This window comes from Neolamprologus multifasciatus, chromosome 7, assembly GCF_963576455.1.
Source record: "Neolamprologus multifasciatus chromosome 7, fNeoMul1.2, whole genome shotgun sequence".
NCBI classification, from domain to species: Eukaryota; Metazoa; Chordata; class Actinopteri; order Cichliformes; family Cichlidae; genus Neolamprologus; species Neolamprologus multifasciatus.
In genome coordinates this window covers 19,387,225-19,407,437 of record NC_140445.1, presented here as the reverse complement: position 1 = coordinate 19,407,437, position 20,213 = coordinate 19,387,225, and the positions used below count along the sequence as shown (strand labels likewise).

Below are 20,213 nucleotides of genomic sequence, written 5' to 3'. Positions count from 1 at the left end.
GCAGATGCCAGCTGTAGTAAGGTTTAATCCTAATCCACTTGCATCTTGTTTTGTTTAAGCAATCGCAGGAGCCTGTCTGAGACACTTGCTGGTGTCTTGTTGTGATGGCTGGGGTGCTGTAGCTGTGGAGCGAGGACGTGCGGTTTCCCATGCTGCTACACAAGGGAAACAAAATAGTCATAAAGTTATAACCTATACTTTTTTCCTTTTACCCTTTATAAGGTATAAGAGAGGAGGTAATGAATGGAAGGGGACGTGGCCAGGTAAGTTCTTAATGTTCAGTGTGGGCATTTGTTTGGATTTTGCTGTGTATTCTTCAGTTTTATCTTAATATTAAATGCCAAGGTTCTTATTCTGTTAATGGTTAACATAATGAATTCAGTCATTATAAGAAATAATTTGTTTTTCCAAGTTATTTACATTTACGTTACTTGTGTTGTAAATGCCGTTTTGGATTTATTGGGAACATTTCATAAATCAAGTGTCAGTTAAACTGTAAAAATAAGTATAGCATGTTATTTTGTATCTAGAGATCTATTATTGCACTATTCCTGGGTTGCAAAACACAAGCTCAGAAATTTCAGACTTCTGTGTGAAAGTATCTTTGTTTTTGTTTCTGACAGTGACAACAGCAAAGAGGTCATGGGCTGTGGCCTGAGAAAATCAGAAGTACAGCAGAAGAAATGTGACAGAGGTGCAGCTACTTTCCAATTTTTTTCTTCTTTAAATAAATGCTTTTTTTTAAATTGTAAAACTACAACTCAGTGTCTTCTCTCATTTTAGTGAGCCTCTCAGTCCCAGGTAAGTTTATTTACTCCATCAGCTGTACCTTTTATAGTGTATAGTTCAAACTATTCTCTGGAAAAATTCTCAGTAAGTTTAACTTTTGTAAATGTAACCCCACTTTTATGCATGCGGCAAAGCTGCCACTGGTAAGTGTTTCAACCTGGATCTGACTAAGAGTATAAAAGTGCTGGTAATAGAAGATGAGTGCTTTGTTATTTCTCTCCAAATCTTCAGCAATCAGAGCGGCTCTGTTGATTCAGCGCTGGTATCGGCAGTATGTTGCCCGGCTGGAGATCAGACGCAGGTGCACGTGGAACATCTTCCAGTCTATTGAATATGCAGGATAACAAGATCAGATCAAGGTGAGCTCACGCAATTAATGTAAGTCGGTGTCATATATGCATTATGAAAGTAATTTTTAGCCATCTTCCGGTGTTTTATAAATTTGGTCATGCAATTTTCTGGTAGAGACTGGAATACCTGCACAGCTAGTGGATGTATTGCCTGTTTTGGATAGCATCACTATGAAGCTGACATATTTGCTTTAACTATAAGACAGGTCATCACATCGCTTTCTACTATTGAATTTAATACAGACACTAATTGTCTGCCATGCTATTTTTATTTTCACGTTTCTTTTAGCCATAGGTCATAATTTTAATGTGTCCTATACTTTGATATATGAATAACAGACATCTGAAAACATGACATCAGTATCAGCTAACTATGATACCTGCACTGACAAGGGGTCCGGTGTCCACTCTGCTTAAGCACAGTTTTACCGGACTAGTTGTATGATTTCATAAACTTTCACAAACTGTCATTTCATATGGTTACTTTTTTCACTTCCTGCAGCTGTACAGTTTTTTTGGTTTCTTGATGGACCACTTCACCCCAGCCAGCAGTGAAAGTAAGACAGTGACTCTTATCACACACAGTTTCATTTGCGGTATTATAAGTTTCATTAGATTACAGGCAGTGAGCTAATCCGAGCTCACCCAGCCTGCTCCCTGCTGAGAAGCACGAAAGTAGCTTTTCCTCACTGCACTGATCCACGTCCGTTTCTTTTCTCCTCTGTCTCTAATGAAGGAAATCTAATTTCTCACATCTTTCGTGAGAACGAAATCTGCCGTGATGCAGAATGGGAAAGATATTTTTGCTACAAGAGCATAGATGTACCTGACAGCTACACGGGGCCCCACTTGACCTTCCCCATGACCTTCTGCGGAGTGTCAAAGCTTGTCGAGGCTTTTAAGCACAAGCAAGTAGGTACAGCGGCACATTAGGCACAGTGGAGGCAGATATAGACCTTTTTGCCTTATTCTTCCACACTCGGATTATTCATACATGATTTCTTTCCCCCAGTAGCAGCTCCATGCACGATATGTTCTGCAGATTCTTGGGGAGACTTGGAGACTTCTAAGAATTCTTCCAAACATCAGTCATCTTTCCTCCTGTCACACCAAGGAGATTACAATATGTGGTACACAACAGGCCTTTCCTAGATTTGACCCCCAAACTGTGCCTTTTTTATTTCCTACTATTTGAGCATGCACCCAGCTATGGAGGACTGAAACTGTCAAAATCAAGAATAATACATACTAAGTATTATTTGTTATTATTGGTTTGTAGCTTTACTTTTCAGTTCCATTTATTTTTCCATGTTATTTTATTTTTTATTTAATTAATTACTTACTTATTTGCTTTGTTGTTATTGTATTTTTTTGCACAATGAAACAAAAAATACGTAGAAATGACTTTCTACGACAAATTAAACAAATAAATATGCCCTGGGAAGAAATATAAGAAAATGTGTAACAAAACAAAATAAAATAAAATGGGAAAGTAAGAAAAAGTTATTTGATGGATAAATTATTATGGTGGCAAACACCTACAGATATGTTGATTTATGTAACGCTTTCTAAATAATTAAACCTCATATTTATAGTTTGTATTGTTTTTGTTGATATGATCATTACCACATGATTTATTTGGTTATTTTTTTTGTCAGTTTCAGTCTACTGTAGTCACAGCAGTCATGTGATGAAATAAACAGGTTTTATGTTTTCTTTTCCAGGAGACCTCCATGGGCAGCTAGAAGATCTGCTATTGATATTCTATAAAGTAGGCTAGGCTACACAATCCACACATTTCAAACAGGCTTGCCACTCATAGATGTTCAATTTGATCAAAATTTCCTGTTAAAACTGTCCAGAATGGTTTGCCATCTACTGAGAAACCGTATGTGTTCAATGGGGACTTTGTGGATCGTGGCAAAAACTCCTTGGAGATTCTGCTAATCCTGTTTGGGTTCCTGCTAGTCTACCCCAATGATGTTCATTTAAACAGAGGGAACCATGAGGACCACATTGTTAACCTAAGGTAAGCCAGTCTTCAGAACACTTCCTTCTCTCAATCTCGCTCTCATTTCTGTTTTTTTGTTTTACATCTTCAGTCAGAATGCAGTCATAGTCTAGCTTCAAGAAATCATTTTTATATCGATCCAACATGTGATGTGTTTACTAATTTTGTCATTCATTGTGTGTTTTCCCAGATATGGCTTTACTAAAGAAGTTTTGGGAAAATATAGGGTAAGACTTAAACTGACTTTAATATTAGCATTCAGTTTGACACCCAAACAGTAAACAAATAAACAAATAATACAAAAACAAAAACCGAAATGCATAAAAATACATTAGAATGTACAATATTAAAAAGAAGGAATTTTTTATGTATTTTTTTAAAACATGCATTGAATTTTACTGTTTTTACATCTGTAAAAAGAAGTTACTGCCAGAAAAAAAAATTACCTTAGGAGTGAATGTTTGTCTATATCAATCAATCAATCAATCAATCTTTATTTATAAAGCACTTTTCATACAAAGATGTAGCATATCTATGTATGTGTTAGCCCTGTGAAAGACTGGTGACCTGTCCAGGGTGTCCACCCCCCCCATTACCCTGAATTTCTTAAGCAGAAGAGGATGGATTATGATAATAATGACCGTGACTATATACAAGGTATGATAAAGATGACTTGATCTGCAGGTGCACGGCAAGAAGATCCTTAAACTTCTCCAAAAGATCTTCAGCTGGCTACCTCTGGCTACTGTGATTGATCACAAGGTGCTGATTGCGCATGGAGGGATCTCTGACACAACAGACCTGAACGTAATAGCCAGAGTGGACAGACACAAAGTAAGAAAGACTTTTCACTTTCAGTTCGTTGTGTTTTAAGTTGAATTTTGTTCTAAGAAAACAGAAATGTCTGCATACTTCATCTGTGTTTTGTTTTTTCAACATGCACAGTATGCGTCAACCCTCAGACCTCCAAAGATGACTAAGCTAGCAGTGAACGGCAGCAACAGCCAGACAACGAACAGAAGGAACGGAGACGCCGGCGTTCCAGTGGACTTTCGACGTCGGGTGCGATCTCTGACTCACCACAGCTCAACCCCATCTCAAGGCCCCCCACGACGTTCACTACATAACCTGTACACCAGCCATCAGCACATAAACTGGTCCGTGGATGACGAGCTAAAGAAAAGACGTAGGTTGGCTGGGTTTGACCAGTCGTATGGAGAAAGGAAGAAGCCAGACTCTGACTCAGACCCAGAGTGTGAAGAAGGAACAGAGACCTACGAGCATGAGTGGGAACAAGTAAGTGGCAGTGAGGATCGTCAAACATAGACCAATTCTTCAGAGTGCTCATACAGTTCAAAAGGCAGATTGATACCCTCTGTCCAGATGGTCGACCTGTTGTGGAGTGACCCTATGCCCCAAAATGGCTGCATTCCCAATGAAGTGAGAGGGGGAGGCTGCTACTGGGGCCCAGATGTCACGGAGGAGGTTCTCGGAAGACACAACCTGCAGCTCCTCATCCGCTCCCATGAATGCAAACAGGATGGCTATGAGTTCTGCCACAACCGCAGGGTGAGCACATAAAGCACAGGTTTCTGAGTGACAGAAGAAACCTTTATTTTTCCCATCATCTCTTCTCTTGTATCCAGGTACTAACAATTTTTTCGGCTTCAAATTACTATGAGGTGGGCAGCAATAGAGGAGCCTATATAAGAATGGGAGCTGATCTGGTCCCTCACTTTGTTCAGTATCAGGCCAGCAAGACTTGCAGAGAGCTCACACTGAGACAAAGGTAAAGGAGCACAGAGAAATAGTCAAGCATTATTTTAACATTAACAATTCAAAGAGTTTTTCATGAGATTTTCTGACAAAAAGTTCTTTTGAGTTGGAAGAAAAGTGGAAAATCAAGTGAAAACCTTTGCTGAAGATGGCTGTACACATTGTTTTAATAAATATGAAATCCCTGAGGATTTTCTTTTCCTTCTTGGCTTTTCGGCAGTGTTGGCTGGACAGAGAGATCAGCTCTACAAGCTCTGAGGCGACAGCTGTTCGTACACAAGTCAGATCTCATCAGTGCCTTCCGAGAGTTTGATCCTAACAACACAGGTTAGCTGTAACTGCTTTACACTAAATAGCATTCAGAATTTTCAGAACATAAAACACATCATAACGGCAGCATATGAGAGTGCGAGGGCTCGTCATTCTTCCCATCTTTTTCGTAGGGATAATCTCTCCAAGTCACTGGGCAAGTGCCACAGAGAGCGTGCTGAAGCTGGGTTTGCCTTGGAGAGTGCTGCGCCCACAGCTTGTAAGCAGCACCAAGAACGGTATGGTGGACTACCAGGAGTGGATGAAGGAGCTCTCCATCACTGAGCCCAAACTAGAGGTGACTCATTTGTTCTTAACTTACAAATGAGTAAGTTAAGAACTTACTCATTTGTAAGTAAGTTCTTAACTTGCTCAGAGCTCTTCTGAGCAGAGCTGTAAAACCATGAAAAATGTATGGCACCCCAAAATACAAAACATGCATCTTGTCCTGACAGATATCAGATACCAGCCTACTGGAGACGATGTACAAAAACCACTCCAACCTGGAAACTATCTTTCGAATCATAGACACAGATCACTCAGGTTAGTTAACAACCAAACTCTCAGTTTTAGTGTTTATAAGCAGTGTTGGACCCGTGTCCTACTACTCAGCTTGACTGTTTTTTGTTTTTTTTTATATGCTCTCTGTTATTTCTGTGAATGGGTGAAAGACCTTCTGAGATCAGCTCCAAGGTCACCAACACAATATAGCACAAGTTTGTGAATTTTCCTCTCCCTCCACATCCCCCTAAAGGTTTGATCTCTTACGAGGAATTTCGCCAAACCTGGAAACTCCTGAGCTCTCATCTCAAGACAGAGATCAGTGATGATGTCATTGCAAACCTGGCCCAGAGCATCGATTTTAACAAGGACGGAAGCATCGATATTAATGAGTTCATGGAGGCTTTCCGTCTGGTGGACCTCTCTGCACATTCCTGAGTGGATGGACTGGGAGCTGGAGCTGCACCAGCTGAAATGCTGGAAGGGCTGTGTTTACTTTTTACCTTGATGCACAATCATGAAAAGTTTAATAGTTGGGGGTACTAGTAGTATTTTACATCATGAACTAAAAAGATTATTTTTCCATTGCAACGTAGATCTTTTTCACCACTTTTTAAAATACCTTCTATGTATTTTTAAAGTTTCTATCTAACTGAAAGTTCACCTATTTAGTTGGTGAATAAAAACATCAAACAGATGCAATACTGGCTTGTCTATTTGTACTCAGAGCACTATTAACATCTTTGGAGCAGATACTGTTACAGTCAGATACACATCATAGTTTATTCACAGTTCCCCGAGACTACTACGGGAGAGGGGAAAATGGTAACACTTTTTAATACAGCTGGTGAATAAGGGCGTGACTCCCCTGTAATTAAGTTTAATTTTAATGTATTTTACTACAAACTGATTAAAGACACAATTTCCCTATAATTAAATGTACTTCACAATGTACTATACAATATAATTGTTTGTTACTAATAAAAACATTAGTTATTACTCCCTTTTTCTAGTGTACATACATTTAAGTATTTGTAGGTAAATACATTTTAATTGCAATTTCAAATAAAATACACTGAAACGCCATTTAATTATTGGGGAATTATGCCTTTAGTCACAGGCTGTATTATAAAGTGTTAATGGAAAATAGATACAGTATGATGTCTTTCGTGGTTCCATAGTGAGCTGCATGAGTGGATGTAGGAGGGTATACTGCAGATGCAGCTTGTGTCATAATTTTCTTGATCTCAGTTTCTGTTAGTGATAATAGCTGTGATACATACAGACGCAGGTTCTTTGCCAGGTACTAAAGTAGAAGTTAGATGAGGGGATGTAACCTGCATGAAAGCTGCTTAATTGCACCTCTTAATCTTTAAAAAGAAACAAACACCTGAATTCAGTCTCATTGCTACAAGTGTAAATGCTACCATCGCTCTATGGACTCAATAACTGCACAATTTCAAATCTCCTCTTGGATTAACATCAGTATAAAAGCTGTATGCTACTTCTTGGAGTGTAACACTAGCACGCAGCTGCTTAGCCATGGAATGACTAAGGTATGACTATGCTTCAGTGCACAAAATAAGGTCCATAAAGGCCTGGTTTGATAAATTAGATATGAAAGAATTTGACTCGTCCACATAGATCTTTGACTTCAACCCCACTGAACACCTTTGGGAGAAAGTAGAACGGAGACTGCAATCCAAGCCCTCAGTGTCCAGCCTCACAAATGTTCTTCTGGGTGAAAATCTTGCAAAAAGAATTCCCAGAAGAATGGGAATGGTTTTCATAGCTGCAATGGTGGGGAACTCCATTTAGAACGGGATATCATAAAAAGCTCCTGTGGCTGTTATGTGTAATGTGTAGGTGGCTCACATAGCTTTGGCAACGTAGTGTATGTGGACTTTTTCCCCCAAATATTTACAGGCAGATGAACAGATAATGACAAATAATGGGTATTAAATATTTACAATAAGAAGAAAGTAAGGAGGCAAAGGCTGCCGGGTCTGGAGAATTCAGATGTTTAGCTCTTTGCCAGGTACTGAAGTAGAAGTTAGATGAGGGGATGTAATCTGCATGAAAGCTGCCTAATAAGTTCAACTGCCAATCAGTCTTTCATCTCCACTGGGATGTGAATCCGAGACATAAATCCTATCAACTCAAGCCCTGCTTTGATGAGATGTTGGAAAGGACTGGCCTGAAGAGCTAAAGAAGGACCGTCGGGTGTTTCTATATTTGCACCAAAACAATGAAAATGCCCAGTTCACAAAATAGGTGGACTTTTCCCACACATTTCCCCACACAGGAATAGATTATTGGGGAAATTAGCCATGTTTAAAGTATGTGTGCAAGAGATGCAAGTTCACTGTGCTTTTTTCAATAAATGAAATTTATTAACATTCTAGGAGGATAAAAAAGAAAAAAGAAATACAAACATGTATTTACAATGTCTTCATTGGTGACATACACAACTTGTTTACATGCCAGTCACATTTGTAGTCTTATAATTATAATCTGATTTGACATAAGGGATCCCAGCTATTATTAGACTTTGTTGAGTCTTTTCCATTAGGGCTGTGTCAGTTGAGAAAGCACAGATTAACCAGTCAGTGTTTACCTGGTACAGAAAGTGGGGCAAATGATAAACCTGTCCGCGTGGGGACTTAAAGGCACATTCTAGTCAAAATGATCATCTGAGCAGGCAGGTTCAGATATCACTGGGGTTATCAGGGAACTACAGTGCAGATTACCTCTAAATTAAATGGCTGATGCACCATTTTTTTTGGAGGATTGTGTGTCTGAGCATGTGCAGGTTGGTGGGGCAGACTCAGCTGAGGATGCCTCCTCTCATGTGTCCGCTGTCGCTCAGCCCGTGCTCTATAAGTTTGATGTCTTCCAAGTCATCTTTGATGACACTGATCAAATGACTTAAACCTTCCTGCTGTTGTTTTAAGTGCTGAAAGAGAGAGAAAAGGAGACAGTGTTTCAGTTACCGAGGAGAAGACAACTTAAGCATTCAACCGTCTCCGCCTTCATCCACAAGTTTAGAGCAGTCTTCCTCAGATTAGAGCTACCAGTAAATAACACAGAAGCTCTGAGACCGACCTTGAAGCTAACGTTTTTACAATGTTACACTTATTTGCAATAAGGAAAATGCACCTGTGCAAGAGTGATTACTTCTGTCGTTCACTGTCAGCACCTCAGAGATTACCCGCGTGAAGGAAGCTGGGTTAGAACCCTGACTGGATGTTAACATCAAGATAATCTTTCAGCTTGTTGCAACTTAGTATCGGAAGACTCAAATGTTACTTTAATGTTCTCCTTCTTAGTGTTTTTTTTTTAAGTCTCGGGCCGAGTTTCAGCAATCACTGAACACATGTTGGGAATGCCTGCACAACAACTGCAGGTCAGAGGTGCTAAAGTTCCGACTCACCTGTCTGATTTCTCTGAGGAGGTCTGCGTCCACACTGTAACGCTCTTCTGATCTCACAGCTCCAAAGTGGTTCTGCATCCGGATTTGGGACATTAATTCATTTAACCGACCCTAGAAGACAAAGACAGAACAAATAGTGTAAAAAACAAATGTTTGACGTCTAATAGCTGCTAAGAACTGTACGAACTGTTCATTCATTTTAGGGCTGCAATGATTCATCAAGTAACTCGAAAAACTATTACAAAAATATCCTCAATGAAAAGTCTTCGCATTGTTTCTTTGTAGCACTCAGCTAAGAGAAACTAAGCTAACAAACGAAGCTCCATTGTGTCATGTCCCAAACTCGAAATGATTATTCATGCTTTTGTTTCATCACGATTGGAATACAGCAATGCACTATACACACGTCTTAGCAAAACCTCCCTAGAACGGTTGCAAATTGTTCAAAATGCTGTTGCCAGGCTTCTGACAAAATCCTCCAAGTTTTCACATGCGAATCCAATCTTGATGCAGCTACACTGGCTTCCAGTTTATTTCAGAGTGCAATTTAAGATTCTTTGAGAGCTCTTCATGGTCAGGCACCAAGTTATTTCACAGGGCTTCTGCACCCATATGTCCCCTAGGTCCTGTGACCAGGCCCTGCTGATGGTCCCCCCCCTTGAATAATTTCTATTTGTTCAATAAGGCAAACGTATTTATGCGATTACTCAATTAGTCAATGAAGAATTGATAGAATACCTGATTACAGAAATATTTCATAGCGACTAATTGTTTGAAAGAACATAGCACTGTGCAGCCACAGTTTCAACACACTTGCCTTGAACTGTGTGGGGGCATTGAGTTCAGACTGAATGGTATCCAGCTGCACCCTGAGGTGCTCCTCGTCCACTTGGATAGCGTAGCCACTTTTTCGCTGGATCTCCTGTTTGATCAACACCTTCCAAGGGAAACAAAGGAGAGATAAATATGGAAGGGAAAAAGAAAAAGAAAACTTATAAAGTAGTGAAGGGAAAGCTCTAGACTGATGTCATTCAGATATGACAGTTTATTTCATGCAAAACACAGTTCTACTTTTCAATTCCCACACATTATTTTTATTTATGTAAACAGTGAATTTTGAGCTCCTACAGTTACTAAGTTTAACAGAGATGTAGGGATGTCTGAATGGCTTATAAAAAAAAGTGAGACAGCTACCTGCAGCACTCGGTGAGATAGATCCATCAACTTCCTCTTGTACTGGGCGATCTTTGCCACTGTGGTTGCTTGGTTCTTTTGCAGTTCACTGATGTCATTGGAGATAATCTGCAAGTCCACACATGCATGGTTGAAAACAGTGAGGATGAACCTTTGTGACATTTCCAGAATTTCTTTTGATTGCAAGTACTTTATGCTTTTTTAAAACTGATAACAAGCACATGTTTGATATTAGAGGTCTTCACACATCCAAAATTTCATGCCCGAATGCAAAAAGACTTGGAAAAAGTTTCACCTGGAGCAAAATTAATGTATTATTTGAATGCAGGGGCCATGGACAACAGAGAAAAATGCCAAACCTGACCTGGCAAGGATGCTCAATCTGCACAGATATTAGAGCTGACTGTAAATCACAAGGTAGCTTAAATTTAGTACTTCTTTAGAGTTATGTAGCCGTCTCTCCTGTGCTTGGCCGTGACTTTGACTAACTGCCTTTGCCAGGAAATTTAGGTAAAAAAAATCCAGGTGTTTCTGTTGTTCCTTCCTCTTCCTGATTAAAGCAGTGTGGCTAATACCTCTATACAACTTAAAGGTCCACTCGCTACAACAGATACTAATGTGACTCATTTAGAAGCAGCGTTTAACAGAGTGACGAGAACTTACAGGAAATACACACACAGTTCAAGACCAACAGCATTAGAACTGGACTCAAGTGACAATATCAAAAAGTAGAAAAAAGTGGATGAGAACCCACACAGCTACCAGGTCTCATGTTCTAGTTTAGTTTGAAATGTCCTATGATATACATATGTATGTGGTGGGGTGTGGTTTGTGGCTCAGCTGCAGGGAGGGGTGGAGCAATGATCAGCAGACAGTGCCAAGGGAGGCTGGCCGACACAGCTGATTTTCACCATACTAATCACACTTTCTCCTATTGCAGTAGCTGCTGGGGCCTGGGGATAGCAGTGCAGACAGAGTGCACAGTGGGGCAGAGCTGGGCTGAGCAGGAGAGAGATCCAAAGCAGAACTGAGCGATCTGGACAGTGTTTAAATAAACGTCCCCTGAAAGTGCAACTGAGAACTGTGTGTGTCTTGTGCTGGGATTAGCGTAACAAAGTGTTACAATATAAATATACTTGCTTCCAAACTGATTTTGTTCTTAACAGAACATTTCTACCTGAAATAGCAGGTAAACACGGGTGTTTCTAATCACATTAAAGCTGAACCTTCATGTCATTACTAACACCTGTGCTTACATGCACTGCACCCATGTTGAGTTCTTTAAGAAAAAGAAAAGAAAATCTGGAAAATTAAAACCACAAACAGCAGAAACAGTGACTACTACACTCACATCCACTCTGGTCTGGTGCTGTTTAGTCATCTGCTCCTGGATCTGCAGCCTGCGGAGCAGCTCTTTAAATCCTACCATGGGCACTGGGATCAACCTGGACACAAAATGAAGCAGCAGCTTTTATTGAATTTTTGTTGAACTTGTAGTTAACGGTAACAACTCACAAAAAACCTTTAGAAACTATTTATTATCGGAACTAGATCAAATCTGGGGAATTGGTGCCTCGACTTTTCCTACTCAGGCTTTTAGAAAAACACATTTCTCCTAATATGAACTAATTTATTAAAAATGTGTGAAATGGGGTCATGGATGTTTATTCTAGTGTGCTTTTTCTATTGTTGTATGTTGCTTGCTTGCTTGCTGTTTATTAGCGTTTGCTGGTCCCTCAATGGTTTGCAATATAGAACAGTTATCTTATTGTCAGCCCAGACTTTATGCTTATGCTTTAGCGCCCTCTATGGGTCATGTAGTAGACTAGGTTTTATAACAGATAAATAATTCAGACTGTTTGTTATAGACTGATGAAGACTTGGAGTTGATTCATGTTTATCTGTCATTTTCCATATTGGTTCAACTAAGTTAAATAAAATTATATTATTTAGCCAGATGTCTTGCTTTTTATAAACTCGGGTAACTTTGCATTAATTATAATAAAAACTTATAACACCACAACCAACTCACTTCTCTGGATCGGGGTTGTCCACCTTGGCCTGTTCCCAAATAATAGGATCCACTCCTGTTCAAGAAGAAACATTATTGGCAACTATTCAAAACAACCAACTTGAATGACACTTTCTTCTATTACAGTGGTCTCTCGCTATAATGTGGTTCGCCTTTCGTGGCCTCGCTGTTTTGCGGATTTTTTGTGTGTGCAATTTTTTATGTTTTTTTTTTTCTTATTTAAACAGTGCTTTATATTCTGCGTCCGGATTGGCTGCAGAGCATTGTCAATCAATATCGTGCCATCTCCCCTGTACAGTACAGAGCGCGTTCAGCTTGTCAAATTTACATAAATCTTCGATTGCTAGCAGTGTGACTCTGAAGTGCTGTACTGTATATTTGTAAGTTTCCTCTCCAACAAGCACAACAATGTTGACGAAACGTTTTGCACTGTCAAAGGCAACCGCGGGTGCCTTTGGTTTCATTCTATAATACTGGACTTATTTTTCTATGAAGGTTTAAACTTTGAGAGTGTTTAAACAAGATAGAAAAGTATGAAAATGTTAATGCCTGTCTGAGAAAAGTGCATAAAGTGTGTAGTGAGGGGTTTTACAGCCTTAAAACATCTATAATAATTGCGAAAAATAAAGTTGGCTACTTCACGGATTTCACCTATCGCAGGTTATTTTTGGAACGCAACTCCGGCGATAAACGAGGGACCGCTGTACACAAGAAAAGAACACACCAAATGCACATTTACCTGCAGGAGCATTTTGCAGGAGCTGTTTGAGCTGTGCTGGGGACAGCTCTGTGCGTGTCACTGACATGGCCACTCCAATCTGAGTGAGCTGGACCTTTATGTTAGCCTGCTCCAGATAATTGAAGAGGGTACTCGCTGGGATTCGCTTGGAGGTGCCGTTGGGAGAGCGCTCAACCAAATAAATGATCACCTCTGTTCTAAAAAGGACAGAAGATACAAGAATAGTGTTTCTACGTGATCTACTACTCAAAAACAAAAAAAGAAAAAATAATCACATATTTATGACTTACTGGTCATTCGACAGGGCTTTGACACCCTCTACATTGACAGTGAGGGTCTGGTTGCTTCCTAGGATCTTGTGGAGGGACTCGACCAGTTGCTGCTGCTGAGCTCTCACATCAGCTTCCTTTTTATTAAGAATCAAGACTACTAAACCATCTTCATCCTTACTCATCGGGATGCAGCTGTACCCCACCGCCTAGGAACCACAAGATACACATGACTACAATGTAAAATTCAAAGCAAAACAAACCAAACACACTGTGCTGAGCTTTCTGTCTTTACCTTGAACCTGCAGAATGGGTTCTCCTGATTGAACTCCACAGGTGGGTTGTTGTTGCTGTAGTAGCCCTTCCCTGTGCCCCAGTATGCCTGCAGCTGGTTCCATTTGGCAAGTATGGAGTCACGCTCATCTCCTAACAAGGTGGGAGCTGACAGAGCGGTGACCTGCTGGTAAAGCTGGGTGGACTGATTCTGACCTGCCTGCTGACCGAACAAGCCTCCTGGCCACGGGAACCAGAGGTAAAACATGTCACAGCTCATTTTATCTTATTCTTCAAATGTAATCAAAAAACATTTTACTAGAAAAGAAAGATGCAAGAAAATCATGTGGAATTTAGTGGAATGTCTCCAATTTTATGATACCCAAAGTTGCAAAATTATAACAACAAGGTATTGGCACCAGTTTTGAACTTTGTAAAAGATTTGTTTCTAACAGAATATCATTCTGAATAGCTGTGGTTGGCTTCTAACTCTGTTCAACAGATATGCATTTTATTTGTATTTTTCCTCCATTTGCAGGGAAATTGAGGTTCTTACCTTGCTGCTGCTGAGTCTGCTGGATATTAAAGCCTCCAAAGCCACCCAGGCTAGTTGCTCCTAGTCCAGGTCCAGTTCCAAATCCCGATGTTCCTGCAGCAGTCCCTGTGCTAAGCCCAGTCGGGAATCCAAACCCTTTGTTCTGCGTGTTACCAAACAGGCTTCCTAAAACAAAACAACGTGCAAACACAGGGAGGAAGTATGATTGAAGAAGTACGAGTGCTCATGAAAAACGAGTTTAGAAAACAATGTTTGGGAAATATGCTTCCAGCTTTGCTGGAGAGACACCGCAGAAATTAAAAGGACTTTTGGCAGTTTTAGCATTTGTTATTTTACAACGGAAGCCTTAAAAGTGATACAATAGTTCCAAATAAATTTGTGGTAACAATCTAAATAAATAAATAAAATTGTGAACATTTCATTGTTGTCTGCAGTGTGGTAGCGTTTTTAGGTGTAAGTAAATGAAGTAAATTTTCTATCCTTTTCCAGTGAGCTACTGCCACTCATGACACACTTCCTAATTTGAAGTTTGAATCCACTGAAACAAGCATTAAGTGAGCGACACAGCACGAGTCAAAAATAAGCACAAAAGTAGCCTAGGTGATGTTTACCACCTAGGCTCAGATGGCTGGCCCTGCTTTTGCCTGAGATTTTGTGCTGTTAATTTTTTTCCCTTCTCACTGTCGCCAAGTGCTTGCTCTTAGATTATTGGGGTTTTATCTCTATTATGGTAGGGTCTTTAGTTGCATTATATCAATAAATCTGAAATGAATTAAAGCCCATTTTTTTCTCTTCCAGTGCATTGCAATTTGGCCAGAAATGCAAGATGTTCTTCAAAAACCTAGCATTATCTTCATGTACCTTTCCTGGCTTGCACAGAAATGTTAACTGTAATAAAGCAGAGCGGGGGTTCAAACCAGCTCTATAACTAACCTGTTGCGGGGGGAGCAAAGCTAAATGTTGCCCCTGGTGCAGCAACAGTTGTCGTCGTTGTTCCGAAGCCACCGAATGCGCCTAAGAAGAAGAGAAAAGAAATGTGCTCAATGAGGTGACAAACCCACCCAAAAGCAAAACAAAAAAAACAAAACAGGTGAGAGAATGACAGAATGAATTCACAACTGCTACGATTAATAAGAGGAGAATGAGAATTTCACTACAATATAGCAATTTACCTCTACACAAAGGTGAAAGGGTAGTGACTCTTGACAGAAATCAAATGAAATGACTAAAAATTCAACATTTTATCTCTTCATGCAATCACAGCGATGCATTGTGTTCATGAAATGAATCACCAGGTGAAGAGAAAACGATCCTTGATCCACACAGATATCAAACAATGGATGGAAATGTAAGTTTACAGACAGAGTGTACTGATTCACAAAGGTCATCTACCTGTGCTAGCCAGGCTATTACCAAAATTGAAAATTGTGCCAGTGGTGGTTGCTGTACCAAAGCACCCCACATTAAAGCTGACTGCTGCCGGGTTTGCATTTAAACCGAACCCCCCAAAACTAAACCCACCAGCCGTGGTGTTTCCAGCTCCCAGCCCCCCAAATCCTGCAGCCAAAGCAGGCAGGCAGCGAGAAAGAGAGAATGACATGGAATTAAATGACACAACGCCAGATTTAGCACAGGTTCATTTATTGTAAAAACAGTCTTCAAGTGTCTTAAAAGAAAAGTCTGAACAATGAGCGTCTTACCAGTGTTGGTGGAGCCAAAGCTAAAGCCTGTGGCTGGTGCAGCAGTGGTGGTGGTGGCTGCCCCAAAACCAGGGGCTGTTAGAGCTAATGAAGGCAAAGCACACAAAAATAATACATTATTGGCTTTATTTTGCATTAGTTAGTAAAACAAAACGTTAACAGCCAGCACAAGAAGAAGGTCTTTATCTTCTATGTAGCAACCCCTGAAGGAATTTTCTTTTAAAAAGGGACCGTTTACTAAAGTGCCCACAATTGCAGTTCCCAGATGTGAGCGAATCCCCAGATTCCCATGATAAAATGCTCAACTTCAGCTATGAAAACCACATTAACAGCCTAGTACAGACAGTTTTGGACTGTATGTAACTGTCTGTGCTGAATACTAGTAAGGTCCTAGTTAGACAGCAGTCACACAGGCTTTGAGGCTAGCTGGCAACTAAGTGGCAACCACTGGTTGCAAGGGGGGAAAAAAAAACACATTCCCTGGTTGGCGATTGGTTACTAAAGACAGCTGGCTGTCACTGAGTGAAATCGGTTGAAAATGCTGCATCAAAAGCCTCCTTTATGATTGCATCTTATGGAAGATGATGACTGGTCTGCAAACACCTAACTACTTGCGGAGTAGTAGTGAAACTTGGAAAAAGTGCGACAAACAAGAAACAGAGTTCTGTAGCCATCAAATTACAAATTATGCTTCAGTATTTCAACCAATATATTTCAAAACATACAACTTTTACTCTGAAGGGGAACACTCTCAGTTTACAGTTTGTGTCACACTTTTACTAGTGCATGGAGAGCAGCTGGTGTATCATACATGCAAACTATAGGCAACCACTAATCTGCTAGCAATCACAAGGAGGCTCTTCAATGCAGCACCGCATTCTTTTTTTGAGACCAATTTCACAGCAACAACAGCCAACAACTACTCGCTAAACAGTGAGAAAATACACATTTGGTTACTGGATGGTTGCCAACCGGTCTCTAGGCCTATATGACTAAAGACCATCCAAATAACCAGACCTCTTGGAGAAGCTCCAGGAATGCTTGCTTAATGACCAATGCCTTTCAGGTGGTGGTCTTTATCAAGCTCATCACAAACTGGACACCCTGACAATGTTTATAGCGTTGGTGCCTTTTTGAGCATTTAGAAATATCCTGTCTTAGAGTGACGCTGAAAAACTAGTTCATGCATTTATTACTTCCAGGCTGGACTACTGCAATTCATTATTATCAGGATGTCCATAAAACTTGCTGAAAAGCCTTCAGCTAATCCAAAATGCTGCAGCAAGAGTACTGACAGGGACTAGAAAAAGAGAGCAGATTTCTCCTGTATTGGCTTCCCTTCAATTGCTTCCTGGTAAATCCGGAATTGAATTCAAAATCCTGCTCCTCACATACAAGGTCTTAAATAATCAGGCCCCATCTTATCTTAATGACCTTATAGTACCATATCACTCTATTAGAGCACTTTTTGACAAATAATATGGCTTGTTGTGTGATACTACCCATCCAAGCAGTTCGGGTTTATGAGTGACATTTGAGTATTTAATTAGTTTGTTATTTAGGACTGATTAGCAGCTATCTGTATCTGCGAGGTGCACCATATAGTGAGTGCCTGTAAGTTGGGTGATCCCCGTCATCCAAATTGCCCATGTTAAGGATTTAAACCCAAGAAACCAACTGGTAGATATATTGAAAGTGCATCAAGAGGCGAAGAAATGCTGAATTTAAAACAAACTTAAAAAAACAAAACTAACTAACAAAACAAAACAAAAAAAACCCAGACGCTTTGAGCCCTAGACTGAGGGAACCCAGTGGGCTCAGTTATGCTCCGAGAAGAAGGGTTTGTTCACATTGGTGGCGGTTACGTGATGATAATGCCCCATGTACAGGATAATCCCCGCAAGGAGTGAATTTGGGTCTAAGCTGTGGACTTACTACCGAATCCGGATGAGGCTGTGGTTGTGGTGGCTGGGGTGCCGAAGCCAAATGTTGTTGATGGCGTAGTTTTGGCTCCAAATGAACCGAATGAAAACCCGGACGTGCCTTTTAGAAACAAACAAACAACGAGAGAGCGCTGTAAGTACTGGGTGAGCTTGTATTAGCTTCCACACGGGCATCCAAAACAGTTAGCCACAAGAGCTCGGTCTCACTGGAGCCCAGTTTAGCACCGAAACACGCGAACACAAATCCGACTGCAATTGATTAGTTGCACTGACTCAAGTGTACAAGCTCTCTGTTTTCACGTGACGTCTGTCGTTAGCCGGTAGACGAACCCACCGTAACAACTGAGGGTGAACCATTAGCCGACCATTTCTATTTATTACTCATGTACAAGCATTAACACAGCTTTAGCTTCGACACGAAATATGTGACACATCACCAGCTCTTACAAGTATTTTATAATTAACTAAAAAATTTCCATACTTGCTGCTGGGTTGCTCGTGGCACCGCCAAAATTGAACGCCATGTTGAGTGCTGTCACCACGGACACCTTCTTCTTCGTCTTCTGCTGCTGCTGCTTCTTCGTCTGACTCTGGTCCAACTAGGTGGTGCACTACCGCCACCTGCTGTCCCAAAAAGACAATTGAACAGCCGCCGGTACAAAAAGAGTACTTTTATGAAAAATATTTGTGGCAAGGAACATGACCGGTGTTGTGCCAAAAAGTGAGATGTTTCAGTGTGTTTTCTATGTGCAAAATATTTGATTATGTTGGTAAATAGATTGCAATCAAGAGGGGGGTATGAAGGGGTTTTATATATAAATAAAGAAATGACCTGCTTTGCAAGTATGATTATTATTATTATTATTACTGTGCAATACTGTACCAACATGATAAAATATAAGTTCTTCAGTTCTAAGGTCAAATGGTGGGGAGTCCCAGATTTAAACCTAGTGGAAGTATCCCCCCAAAGAGGGACAAAAGGACCCCCTGATGATCCTCTAATCGCCTGAGCCAAGGTGTGAAACTGGGTGTGGGTCCCAATCAGCCAGGGTTTCGGGTGAGCTCTTTGTGAAACCTGGCCCCACCTTATCATGTGAATTCCTGAGGTCAGATGGCCCAGGATGTGAGTGGGCGTTAAGGCGTCTGGGAAGGGATCTCAAAACTGGATTATAGATGGCAGACAGTTGGTGTCGTAAACCACCGCCTCTGTTCAAAGATGGTCGCTCACAGTGGACATAGATGGCTTCTTTCACTCCTCTTTCAAACCATCTGTCCTCTCTGTCCAAAATGTGAACATTGGCATCCTCGAAAGAGTGACAAATTTTGGTGAGCCTGTGTGAATTGTAGCCTCAGTCTCCCCTTCTTAGCTGACAGGAGTGGCATCGGTGTGGTCTTCTGCTGCAGATCTGCATTAAGGTTTGATGTGTTATGCGTTCAGAGATAATCTTCTCCTCAAAGCTGTCTGGGCATTCTCCTCTGACCTTTACAGCTCACTGGATATTTTTTAGACCTTTTTCTGTAAACCCTAGAAATACTTGTGTTGGAAAAATCCCAGTAGATCAACAGTTTCTGAAAAATTTAGACCAGCCCACATGGCACAAACAATCCTGCCTCATTCAAATCCACTTAAATCATCTTTCTTCCCAAGTCATCTTTACCATCTCTACATGCCTAAATGCATTGACTTGCAGATCAGATAATTGCACTAACAAGCATTTGAACAAGTGTACAACTGGCATGTTATGTGTTTGGAAATAACATTTTGTTTCCTAAATTTGAACAAAATGAAAACTAAAAAACTTTCAAATCACATGAGCCAATATTGTATATAAAGGTTTTAGAGCGACATGTGCTCCCCTGCAGATGACATCTATTTCAGGGAAGGCCTTGTGTATTTCTGCAGGACAATGCAAAACCACATACTGCAGCGATTACAAAAGCATGGCTTAGTTGGAGAAGAGACTGGGTGCTGAATTGTCCTGCCGGCAGTATAGATCTTTCACCTATAGAGAACATTTGGCACATCATTACACGAAAAAACCACAAACTCTTCAGTGGCTGGAAACCTATATCGGGTAAGAATGGGACCAAATTCCAACAACAAAACTCAAGAATCTCATAACCTCGAGGCCCAGACGTCCTTCAAATTGTTTTGAAAAGGAAAGGAGATGCTACATCAGGGTGAACACGTCGCTGTCCCAAATATTTTGAGACCTGTAGGAAACATCAAATTTGAAATGAGCTCATTTATTTATGCTCTGATGTGAATACAATGTTGGCTCATGTGATCTGAAAGTCTTTTAGTTTTCATTTTGTTCATATTTAAAGAACATCCCAA

The 20,213-nt window shown here is 40.5% G+C and overlaps 2 protein-coding genes across 7 annotated transcripts; one reads left to right on the top strand and one right to left on the bottom strand.

Moving 5' to 3' along the window:
- The first annotated feature begins 781 nt into the window (after positions 1-781).
- ppef2b (protein phosphatase with EF-hand domain 2b) lies at positions 782-6,651 on the top strand. 2 transcript variants are annotated; one of them, XM_085165374.1, is made up of 16 exons: positions 782-932; positions 1,021-1,148; positions 1,642-1,696; positions 1,876-2,051; positions 2,155-2,269; positions 2,864-2,910; positions 3,002-3,168; positions 3,341-3,377; positions 3,835-3,984; positions 4,096-4,446; positions 4,534-4,719; positions 4,797-4,939; positions 5,147-5,253; positions 5,370-5,533; positions 5,691-5,778; positions 5,990-6,651. In XM_085165374.1, exons 3-16 carry the CDS (start codon positions 1,666-1,668, stop codon positions 6,172-6,174), a joined length of 1,947 nt encoding a protein of 648 aa, XP_085021500.1. In that variant the 5' UTR covers positions 782-932; positions 1,021-1,148; positions 1,642-1,665; the 3' UTR covers positions 6,175-6,651. The 2 variants fall into 2 exon arrangements, with proteins under 2 accessions (XP_085021500.1, XP_085021502.1); XM_085165376.1 differs by lacking the exons at positions 782-932; positions 1,021-1,148; positions 1,642-1,696 and having other exon boundaries at positions 1,936-2,051; positions 2,152-2,910; positions 5,990-6,650.
- Positions 6,652-8,107: 1,456 nt separating this feature from the next.
- Positions 8,108-18,494, bottom strand: nup54 (nucleoporin 54). 5 transcript variants are annotated; one of them, XM_085165377.1, is made up of 15 exons: positions 18,357-18,494; positions 17,868-17,975; positions 15,933-16,016; positions 15,625-15,789; positions 15,166-15,246; positions 14,233-14,397; positions 13,699-13,916; positions 13,425-13,612; positions 13,135-13,331; positions 12,396-12,450; positions 11,715-11,808; positions 10,364-10,471; positions 9,987-10,106; positions 9,170-9,280; positions 8,108-8,692 (listed from the first exon to the last, which is right to left on the bottom strand). In XM_085165377.1, exons 1-15 carry the CDS (start codon positions 18,397-18,399, stop codon positions 8,564-8,566), a joined length of 1,866 nt encoding a protein of 621 aa, XP_085021503.1. In that variant the 5' UTR covers positions 18,400-18,494; the 3' UTR covers positions 8,108-8,563. The 5 variants fall into 5 exon arrangements, with proteins under 5 accessions (XP_085021503.1, XP_085021504.1, XP_085021505.1 ...); XM_085165378.1 differs by having other exon boundaries at positions 15,754-15,789; XM_085165379.1 differs by lacking the exon at positions 15,625-15,789 and having other exon boundaries at positions 18,357-18,493.
- Between the last annotated feature and the right edge of the window lie 1,719 nt (positions 18,495-20,213).

What these genes read in the sequence shown, in the direction of transcription:
- ppef2b (XM_085165374.1), top strand. Translation starts at nt 1,666, where the DNA reads ATGGACCACTTCACCCCAGCCAGCAGTGAAA. An exon ending in CAAGGAGATTACAATATGTG is followed by an intron (nt 2,270 to 2,863) that starts GTACACAACAGG and finishes TTTCTTTTCCAG; the next exon opens with GAGACCTCCATGGGCAGCTA. An exon ending in GAGCTCACACTGAGACAAAG is followed by an intron (nt 4,940 to 5,146) that starts GTAAAGGAGCAC and finishes GCTTTTCGGCAG; the next exon opens with TGTTGGCTGGACAGAGAGAT.
- nup54 (XM_085165377.1), bottom strand. Translation starts at nt 18,399, where the DNA reads ATGGCGTTCAATTTTGGCGGTGCCACGAGCAACCCAGCAGCAA. An exon ending in AGCCTCATCCGGATTCGGTA is followed by an intron (nt 16,017 to 17,867) that starts GTAAGTCCACAG and finishes TGCCTTCATTAG; the next exon opens with CTCTAACAGCCCCTGGTTTT. An exon ending in CTTTGCTCCCCCCGCAACAG is followed by an intron (nt 14,398 to 15,165) that starts GTTAGTTATAGA and finishes GTTTTGTTTTAG; the next exon opens with GAAGCCTGTTTGGTAACACG.